The sequence below is a fragment of the Callospermophilus lateralis genome, chromosome 5 (assembly GCF_048772815.1).
Source record: "Callospermophilus lateralis isolate mCalLat2 chromosome 5, mCalLat2.hap1, whole genome shotgun sequence".
In the NCBI taxonomy this organism is placed as follows: Eukaryota; Metazoa; Chordata; class Mammalia; order Rodentia; family Sciuridae; genus Callospermophilus; species Callospermophilus lateralis.
The window spans coordinates 109,194,904-109,205,462 of NC_135309.1; the positions used below are offsets into that span (position 1 = coordinate 109,194,904).

The 10,559-nt window shown below is 44.3% G+C and overlaps 1 protein-coding gene across 1 annotated transcript; it reads right to left on the minus strand.

The window, feature by feature from the left end:
• Positions 1-259: 259 nt before the first annotated feature.
• Positions 260-10,147, minus strand: Enc1 (ectodermal-neural cortex 1). Its single transcript, XM_076856081.2, has 3 exons — positions 9,945-10,147; positions 4,667-6,469; positions 260-399 (listed from the first exon to the last, which is right to left on the minus strand). Exon 2 carries the CDS (start codon positions 6,454-6,456, stop codon positions 4,687-4,689), a length of 1,770 nt encoding a protein of 589 aa, XP_076712196.1. The 5' UTR covers positions 6,457-6,469; positions 9,945-10,147; the 3' UTR covers positions 260-399; positions 4,667-4,686.
• Between the last annotated feature and the right edge of the window lie 412 nt (positions 10,148-10,559).

Below are 10,559 nucleotides of genomic sequence, written 5' to 3' on the forward strand. Positions count from 1 at the left end.
TTCAAGCTCACTCTTCAGAGAGAGGTGACAACCATTTCAAATTTTACACATAAATGGCGGAGCCCATGGAATCAAATGCTGAATGTGGTACAGCAAGGGAAAAGGTCCAGCTTTTCTCTCCCTTTCAGGGGCTGATTAACGCTGACATTAATCCACAATTACAGGACAAGGACTAGATCACAGGTTCAGTCATTCATATTTAAACCATGTGCTACTTGCACTGAGAATCCCACCCCCTCCCTCACCCCTTTCCTTCATGTCCAGTTAGAGCATTGACAAGGTGCAGCGGATGTTATTCGAGTCTTACAGCAACTTCTCCTCCTTTTGTTTTTTCTCTTCATTAAACTTGGCAGCTCCAAAGTAGAAATCTCCTATTGTCTCACTGAGTGATGGAGGGAGCTAAAATAGGAGGAAAAGAAAACAAAACAAAAAAGGCATAAGAGATCTGTGTGATGCTATAGTTTCATGATTTGGGTTAGTAGCCATGAAATTTTTTTAAATTAAACTCGCGGACAGAGCTGGGCAATGTTGCTTCTTAACTGTACGTTCAGTAGGAACTGTGCAAAGATATCAGAAAGTACTTGCCTTGAGGTGTATGTGTGTATGCATGCACCCTCAAATGGCTGGCCTGACAGTATCCAATATAGGACCCTCACTTCTGTGCTATTATCTATCTATCTATCCAATAGATAGATGATGTGATGGAGATACACAGATAGATACATAGATAGATAGATATCCAATAGATAGATTGATATTAGATATCTAAGTTGCCATCCTGTTTCCAATATTCGTAAAATTTCTGATTAAAAAAGCCACTGTAAAGTGATCACTTGGGTATCAGAAGGAGATTCCTATGCAAACCCTCCTTGGCCCATTTACCATAAAGGATTCCAAATTAAATTTATTCACCATATAGAAGACAGACATATTAATCCTCTTATTTAAATGCATCCCCACTACTCATTATGGCAGACATCAGTCTTGCTTCCTTTTATATCACAACGTACCAGGTCTCGACAGCCCAAGGCTGGAGTTCTTGGAGTTCATTAGTCTACACTCAGAAGATGGCAGCACAGAATGTGGGTTCTATTATGAAGAGAATCCACCAACATCAAGTATGAATATAAACTCAAACTACCAAAACCATGAAGTCTGCATATTTCATAGGAGCTAGCATCTCCTCCGGCTACTCACCCTACCATTTATTTCATTCTTATTTCATATTTTTGCAAAGGGCTTTCTAAAAGACTCACCCTATCTGTTCATAAAGCACACTTCCAGACTAGTTTAGGAATCTGTATCCCTATTACTATAACTCTTAAGTACAGACAAAGGGAATTCTGGAGGGACTGCTCATTAACTGCATTAAATCCTTCTCGCTTTTGCTTTTGTGTGTTCAGAAGTCTGATTCATCTGATAGTTGTTTCTTTTGGCTGTTTCCTAACAGAGATCCAAGCCTTCAAGGCATTCCTTAGACTACAGTGTCATACCCCTCCCCCCACCTCCTTTTAACCTGTATATCCACATTAAACCAAAAGAATGTATCTTGTAATAATATAAAATTTCAAGACATTGAATACTAGCACAGAAAAAGAGAAAAAGTCTCCCCCCTCCCCACAATACCCAGCCCACCCTCCATGAAAATCTAAGAGAAATAAAGCAAATGGAAGTTCAAGTGCTGTCAGGTTGGGGCCAGGAGGCACCATGAAAATAGAGGATAATCAAAGTAATTTCCTTTTTGTCCCTCCCACCCACTGACAAAGCAGCAGGAGACAGTTAAAACCTCCTTGGTGGATGAGCTTTTAGACTAGGGAAGGTTTTTGTTAACACTGGATTAATTCACTTAGCACCTACATTTGGAGAGCAGAGGGATGAGGGCTTCAGCAGTTTCCTCGGATACCTACTGAGCACTCCTTTAAGTCACTCCATCCAGCTAAAACATTTTAACACTATCTTGTGTGTAATAAACTTTAGAAATTTAAGTCTACATTCTCCCTGTCGGAAACTGAAAGAGTGGCTTTGATCAGGCACTTCTGACACCCTGTAAAAGCAGCAAACCTGGCCCTGTCAAATTCAGTTTTTATGTGCTTGTCTCACTGGTGGCACCAAGGGTGAAGAGGATGTTGTTTCACGTATAACCCTGCATTTTATTTGCTCTGCTTTCCAGGGCTCGGAAGCATGTGCTTAAGTTTGGATACCCAGGACAGACTGAGTTCAAATGTTTGCCAACATATTCACTCTGGGCTGAAAAAGGAGGAACCAAATATGAAGAATAAAGATCAGAAGAAAAGATAACAGTCAAAGAAACCTGATTTTCCCAACACACACACACACACACACACACACACACACACACTGAGCTGACTCCGCTGCTGGATCACAGAGCAAAGTCTAAATTGAAGAGAAAAAAGAAAACTAAGAGTACAGAAAACTTAATATCTGCCAGGCACTGACCTAGGTATCCCTGTTGTCAATTCATCCAAGTTTGAACCTGGACAGGTCTTGGGGAATTATAGTCTCAAACCACTGATTTGACAGAAGCAACCTTAAGTCCACGAAGATCTAGAACTTAAAACTAGGACTAGAACCACATGTGGTCTTTCTTTCTGCCTCAGTTTCCATACCTTGCTCTAAGGATGCTAGCCAGTCCACCAATTACCTCCACAACTACAGGGAATTTTGTACAAATACAGCCAGTTCTGGACTAACACCTAGTTTAGGGCTGTTAATTGATGCTTTTGCCTAGGAGGTTCTTTAAACCTGCTTAAGGGTTGAGTCATGCATTCATATCTCAAATGAAATAACCTCTTGCAAAGCATTTGTTTGTTCAGGATTACTGAGATGCCAGCAAGGCTACAAAAACCAGTTTGGTATGGGATGCTATTAGCCCCAGTGCTGCCCAGAGGAGCTTTCTGATTGTTCCTGCTCCTTTCAAAGACTTTTATTTCAGAGAAACAAAGCATTACCAGGAACCCTGTTAACTGTAATAGGCTGGAGGAGATAACTGAAGAATTGGGGAAAAAAAAAATAGAAAGATAAAATGTGAAAGTGAGGCCAATTTTAATGGTGTTTGTAAGTGAGCTATAAGAAATGGGGAAAGAAAAAAAAAAAAACAAGACGAAACCCCTCCTTGTTTAGCTTACAACTACCGTTAGATTCCCTTTTTTCCCTTTGAAGTCCCCTTCAAAGGTACAGAACATGCTAGAGAAAACAGAGCCAAAAACTGCTAAGTAATGAGTTACGTTTTCCTTGTAGTTTCTCCAAATCGGTTATCTTCCCCTCTTGTTATTAGTAATAAGCCCATGAATCACCAAAATAAATCAACAAGTTCTGTGTGCTTTGTGCATACACATGCATAAGCCATTCCTGGGGCCAACCCTAAGAATGCTTAGCTGCAGAGCAACCATGAGCTTTTCGAACATTGAGCTGTGTGGGCCTATTAATTATTGGAGCCAAGAGAATAATATACTCTTAAGTACACAAGACAACCATTATGTACTCAGATATATGACACAGAACAAAACTTTTGTTAGCCTCAACAATAGGGTCAGCCTGACTGATTAACTCTGAAAAGATATAGTTAGGGGCAGTTTAGGTAGCTGGGTGTATCTGCACATCAAACATAATTGTACAATGTAGGTGTAACCAACCTTTCACAAGGACAAACCTAGATTCCCTTATGAAGTTCATACATACCCTGAGGGGGGGGGGCTATACTTTGAGGAAAAGTTTTAAATATGCCAATAAATAATTCTGGAGAGAATAAACAAGGAACAAATTTGAGAAACGCATTTTTTTTTAACCCTATTCAGTCCAGAATGGGTTTGAGGATGTGGAATTTGAATATCAACCAAGTATCTTCTGGGATGACACTAACATGAAGCTCAGGTTTATTAAATGGCAGTTTGTCATAATATGTAAACACTTGTGCTCTGAAGTCAGACTGCCTGGGTTAATTTCTTTTTTCTTTTTTTAACATTTTTTTTTAGTTGTAGATGGATACAATATCTTTATTTATTTATTTTTATGTGGTGCTGAGGATCAAACCCAGTGCCTCACACATGTGAGGCAAGCGCTCAAGCACTGAGCCACAACTCCAGGCCCTGGGTTAACTCTTGACCAACGCTTCCACTTATTAGACTTTGGGCAACTTACTTAGCTTCCGCAGGAATCAGGTTTTTTCCTCTAGACATGAGGCTAGTAATAATATCCCATAGGGTTGCTGTGGGATCAAACGGGGATGATTCATTTGAAACACACAGCACAAAGCAAGGCCTCAGTAAACACTAGCTGGCATTATTAACAGGGTTAAATGTTCCCAACCTGGTGGAATATTAGCAAAGGAGAAAACTTTCTAAAAATACTGATGCCTAGGTCTCACCCCAGACCAGATGAAACAATGTTTCTGGGACCCACAGTGTGTGAAAAGCTCTTTAGGAGATTCAGAGGCTCAGCGAAGGCTGAGAACCACTGACTTATGTTATAGGGAGTCAAGGCTGTGATCAACACAGGTGTTTAAGTTGTGGAGGTGCAAAATCTTTCATTTTAACAGTTTCTATGGTACTTCAATATAGGTTACATGGATTGTGTCTCACTCCATACTCTGAACTTACACAACTAACCTAATTAAATGCACACGTCTTCAGCTGAACTTTTGTCTTACCTCATGCTTATTTAGGATGTTTAAGAAGGCAGATGTTTCCAGGTGCTGACAAACGCAGTAGGAATCAGTGAGTATGGGACTGTGGTTATGCTGTTCCACACGTCTAAAGTTGGATCGTAACAGTCCAAAGTCTTGCATCGCTGAATGCCAAAGTATCCTCCAACCACATAGAGTTTGTTTCCGGAGGCCACAGCATGGCAGCTCATGCGCTTTGCCGTCACGTCTCCCACCTTGGTCCACTGGTAAGTTTCACTATTGAATTTATAAGCAGAGCAGGCGGAGAACTCTGTATCTCCCCCCATAATAAAAATCTGGTTCCCCAGCACAGCTGCTGCTGTGTAACGCCAGGGCTGGGGACAGGTGGCCGGTACCGTCCACCTATTTTCACACTGATCATAACACTGAACCTTGGGGAGCTTGTCATGACTGACGCTGGTACCTCCGAAAGCAAACAATTTGAGCTTGGCACTCACTACGGCAGCATTGCTAACGCCTTCTCGAAGTGGTGCTACCATGGTCCATTTGTTGGTTGTGGGATCATAGTGTTCGACTTGCTTTAGAGAGACTGAGGGGGAAGCTGGGAGGCAGCCAGTTGCAGCTGTGTGCCCCCCAACCACATACAGGCAGTGCTTCAGTTCAGCAGAGCCATGGCCAAACCTGGCCACCAGCATGGGGGCAGCTTTGGACCATTCCTCATGCAGGGTATCATAAACCCAGACATCTTTTGAGACACCATTTTCAGACCCCCGCCCTCCAGTAATGTACACTTTGCAGCCAATCGCGCATGCACTGAACTCTTTTCTAGGGCTGGGAATGTCGGCCTTGGGAATAATTTGTTTGGCTTTCTGATCTACCAGATACAGCTTGTCACACATGAAAGTCTGTCCTCCCAGGAGGAAGAGGGCATGGCCCGTTTTCCGAGGCCGGGCACAGAGGCTGGTCACCACGCCATCATTCTGCAGGATTTTCAGTTTGCACCTGATAGCCTCTTCCACGATCTCCTTACTCTTTCTCTGCTTGGTGATGAGTTCTTCCATGGCTACGTTCTCCATGAGGTAGATGGCTGGCAGGAGTGCCAGCCTCACCGTCTGCAACAGCTCTGGGAGGTAGCAATAGCGCTTTTTCAGGTCATAACTGATCCAGTTAATTGCAGACTCATATACGAGCCTTTCATCTTCAGTCTCGAGCTCTTCGCTGGACAAGAGCTGTACTACCATGTCCTGGGGCAGCTGAAGGAAATCTTCATTCTTCCTGATGGTCTGGAAGTTGCTGAGACACATTCTCCAGGATAGTTCATACAGCTTGGTGCACTGGTGCGCATCGGACAGCAGCAGCATGCCCAGGCAGTTGGTGGGATGCAGGTTCTTTTCCAGGAATTCAGCACATGCATCCCGGATATCTTGAAACTCCAGCATATCGCCAGCTTCCAGGAGCGATTCTGCATTTTCTTCATTGATGATCACCCGGGAGGAGTATGCATAGTCAAGAAGCAGCTCCAAGACTTCTGGGTGAATGGAATTGTCAAAGTTGACCTCACTATCCTGGCTCTCTTTCAGGCCACCACTGAACATGGCCTCAAAGTAGCGGCTACACGCAGCCAGCACTGCCCGGTGACAAGGAAAAGTCCTGTTTCCTGCATGAAGAAGGACGTCGGTAAAGAGACGCTGCTGACGTAAAAGGTTCAGGTGAGTGAGGACACTGTCAGCATAGGAAGACTTATGAAACAGATAGATGTTAATGGAGCCGCTGCTGGCCCTGGACTTGCGGTTCTCATGAACGCTGACTGACATTTTGTTTCCACTCCTAAAAACAAAACAAAACAAAACAAAATCATTGAACAACATGTTCCTGATGTTCCCAGCAGCAGACCAAAAGCAACAATTGTTTTGGACAAAGAAAACAACACTTTGTTGTTAACCCTGCTGCCATTCTGAATAAAGGTATAGCCATTCCAAAACAAAGCCAGAGACAACTACCTGGAAGGAAAGGAAAGGAATTCACTGTCATCCTATTGAGCTGTTTCATCCTACTGAGCTGTTTAAACTATACACTGTTTAAAAAAAAAAAAAATTCACTGCCTACAAGCAGGTTCATCTTGGAAAACCTGATTGCCAACTTCGAGGATATTGAAGTCCTTGAGAATGTAAGTCAGCAAAGCCAAGGGGAGCAGGTCTCATTCTCAGCTCCTGTGCCAGTCCAGCTGATTCACTGAAGGCCACTTAAAATGCCAAGTCTCCTGCTCTCGTAAAGCCAGGACAGGCACCAGCTGTAATGCCCTATGCAACATAAAACCATGTGTTTTAAAAAAAAAAAAAAAAAAAAAAAAAAAAAAAAAAACCTACTAATTAATTCCATTAAGAATTCCTTTGGTAAGATCCAAACTCTGCATATATACTAAATGCCCAACTTCTACAATTTAAATGTTAACAGATGCTGGGCATGTAGCTCAATGGTAGAGCACTTGCCTAACATGTGGAGGCCCTGGGTTCAATTCCTGGTACTACAAAAATAAACAAACAATAATATATTTCTAGCCAGACAGTTCTACTGCTACAGAGGTTCTAAATGTACCAACATACACAACCATATATTGATCAACAAGCTTTACTGAAAGCACAGAATAGATTCTGGCCACAATCATCACCCAACTTTTATGCTCTAGACAGTTTTCAAAAGGAGGATTTGGCACCAAAAAAGGGAAGAATATCTTGAGTAGCATATACTCATGCTGTTTTTCTGTTCTTCCTACTCTGTACCAACTCTTGGAAAACCAGTCACAAGAACAAAGGAGGCATCCACCTCCTCTTATGATTAAACAGTACCTTACCAGGACTGTTCTTATGTACCTGCAATTGCTGGCACCTGCATATAGGGAGTTCAAAATGCATGTACTGTTTATTTAAATTTAAATAAAAATACACAGGTTCCTCTGTGTGGGCACATGTGCACACACAGGCACATACACCATTAAGTGGATGCGTATTTTGCCAGCTCTCATTCATTTAGGGCCACCCTAGAATTTATTTACTAACTAAAGTGATTTCCTCAGTATCTACATTTAAATTAATACAGAATCTAATGCTGTCTTTTGACTTTCTGCCATACGGGAAGTGTTGGGTAAAGTTATATTAAATTCCTATTATCCATCTTTGAAAACTGAACTCCCCCACCCTTGTGCTTTTTACATTACCCCTCTGTTACTTCAAAGGAATAAAGAAAGCCCTTTAAGAACCTGCCTGTCCAAGGATTCCTGAGGAAGTTGTTTATCCCCAGAGGGTAAACTGTGAGGTTAGTTACAGTATCTCTTCCAAACAGAACAGCCAGTCCTTACAGCACAGCTGAAGCAGTCTGTTTTTCCTTCAACCATTCAGATATTTATTTTTGTAATTTATATTCCAGGAATTGTTAACAAATACACATGAATGAATGATTTACCAGATTCACAGACTAAAATACTAAACTGCTCTTCCACGGGCCAGCTGCGAGACAGCACAGAAAAACAACAAAGGCAGGTGCCCTATGGCTTTGACAGTCAGACCACATATTATTAGGTGATGTAACTTGTTTGCTTTAATATTTGGAATGTTACCTTTCATTATGAGTAAACATGGCTTAGTGGAAGAAAGTAACAAAGTCCTAGAACTCCAGTGTTAGGAAGACTTTGAAAAACACCAAGAAATGTCTAGGGATATGAAAAATGAGAGCAGCCAAGCATCACTCCAAACTCAAGCTAAGCCTCTATCTTCTAGTCCATTTTTAGGAATGCTCAGGGCTCTGGAGAATGACCAATAGATCCTCTGTGAATGTCCCAGGATTCTGAAGTGTTCAGATATGTCCTGAACCCAAACTTCAAAAGATTGTCTAAATATTCCTATGAAGCTGCTTCCAGGCTCCCTGTAAGCAGGTCCACAAGCATTTAAACGCTTTGAACACTGTGTTGGGAATCCTGCTGGGCCCTGAACATGACACTGGGGTGGTGTAAAACATTTCAGAACCAGGTGTACACTTAAGAAAACAGTTTGTCTAGAAGACTTCAGGATACAGGATGGGCATCTCTTTGCATCCTGTGTTTATGCTGCTGTATTTTACAGGTTGGCCCAGAAAGCCAGGAGGAAGAAACTACCCTGTCATCTTGGATACCATCCAACTGAAAAAGCATGTCACTGTCAAAATCTAACATTCTTGCAGCAATGTATGATTGAAATAAAAGGTACACTTGAAGACCCAAGAGAAACCATTTGCTTTCTGGTTTAGAATTATTCAAACATCAAAATATCAGGGGAAATCATTTATACAGTCACTAAACACACCTTCAACATGAAATGAATCATTCTTCTGGCACTTTTTAAGCCCCCAGAGACATAATATTTGCATGCCAAAGAAGTGGCCAAGAAAATGCACACATATACTTAACCTGCATCTACAAAGAAGACCGAGAAAAGGGCTACTATTACTGTGAACATCAAAAGGGCTTCCAGTTACAATAACTTCAGTTCATTCTATGCTCACACAGGAGCTCTGCATCTAATACTTAGCCCCTCTAACGTCTCTCCAGGTTTACAACTGATCTCAAACCTATCAAAGCAGAAATAGGCAGATGTTCTCAAGCATTTACATTATTGATAACAAAAGTTTTTGTGATGTTCCATTGTTAACAAAATTATGTTTTACCATATAATCCCCTATAGCAGTTGCAACTCTATTTTAAACACGCTGGCCATGCCGGTGAGGATGACACCACATAGCATGTCGAACAAGTTCAATGTTTCATCTCCACCCAGCCCACCAATTCCTATCCTTTGAAAATAATGTTTCACTGGAAGCCAAATGCTTGCATGATAGATTTTCAGAAACCAGTTTTCATTCATTTCCCATAGACGTTTGGCCGCAATGAAGTGCCCGCAGGAGGAGTGTCTGAGCGTGGCCCCAATTCTGAGAGCGCGGGTAGCATGCAACGTGGGCCAACGACCCCAAGCGCTGAACCCTGAACGCTGCAGGGAGCCAGGAGACTCGGCCCCGGCTCCTCCCGCGGCTTGCCCGGGCATTGCGCGGCGGAGGGCAGGCGGGTCGGCTCTCCAGTTAAGTCCAGCTCCCGCTTCCAGTGCTAGGTCAGGGGCGGACACCCAGGTCTCCACCCGGAGAACAGCTTCCCACCGGCCTAAATGGGAACTCAGGGCGGCCCGGCGCACGCTCACCCTTGGGAACGCTCCCCCGCAACCCCAGCGGCCACTGAAACCCACCCGCTAGCAACAGGTCCGGGACAGTGGGGAAAACTTACAGCAGTGGTGACTGGCCTCCGCAAACAACTGGCTGGGTTCTTGCCTCGGTCACGGGCGTGGAGACGACGAAGCGGGCGACTCAGTCCCGGGAAGCAGTGGCGACAGCCCGGGTGAAAGAAGGGCGCATGGGGCGCCGGCGGGAGAGGGGACCGCGCCTGGAGCACAGGCTCAGGGCCGGCTAACCGCTGGCGGTTCGCCTGGGTCTCACGGTCTCCTAGCCGTGGACCGTGCGCGCGGGGCCCGCAGAGCGTCTCCCCGAACGCGTCTCGAGAGGGGAGAGCGAGCCTGCGGCGCCTGCCGCAGAAGAAGGCGGGCTGTGGACTCTGGGGGAGGGAGCTAGGAAGCGCTGTGAGCGCCGGCGGCCGCCTGGCGTCTGGACCCGGTCTCCACAGCGCCACGGCCACGCCACCTCTACTCTGGCTGCCGGAGCAGTCTGCGCCCAGCAGCCGCGCGCCGGGCTATAAGAGGCGCGGCGGGGAGGGGAGGGGAGGGGGCGCGTATGCAAAGAGACTGACACCGAGGGAGGGAGGAAGAACGCGGCCCCTGAAGAAGAGGGAGGAGGTTGAGAAGGAGGAGGAGAGGAGCTGGTGCCGAGCGTGTAGGGGTAGTTAATC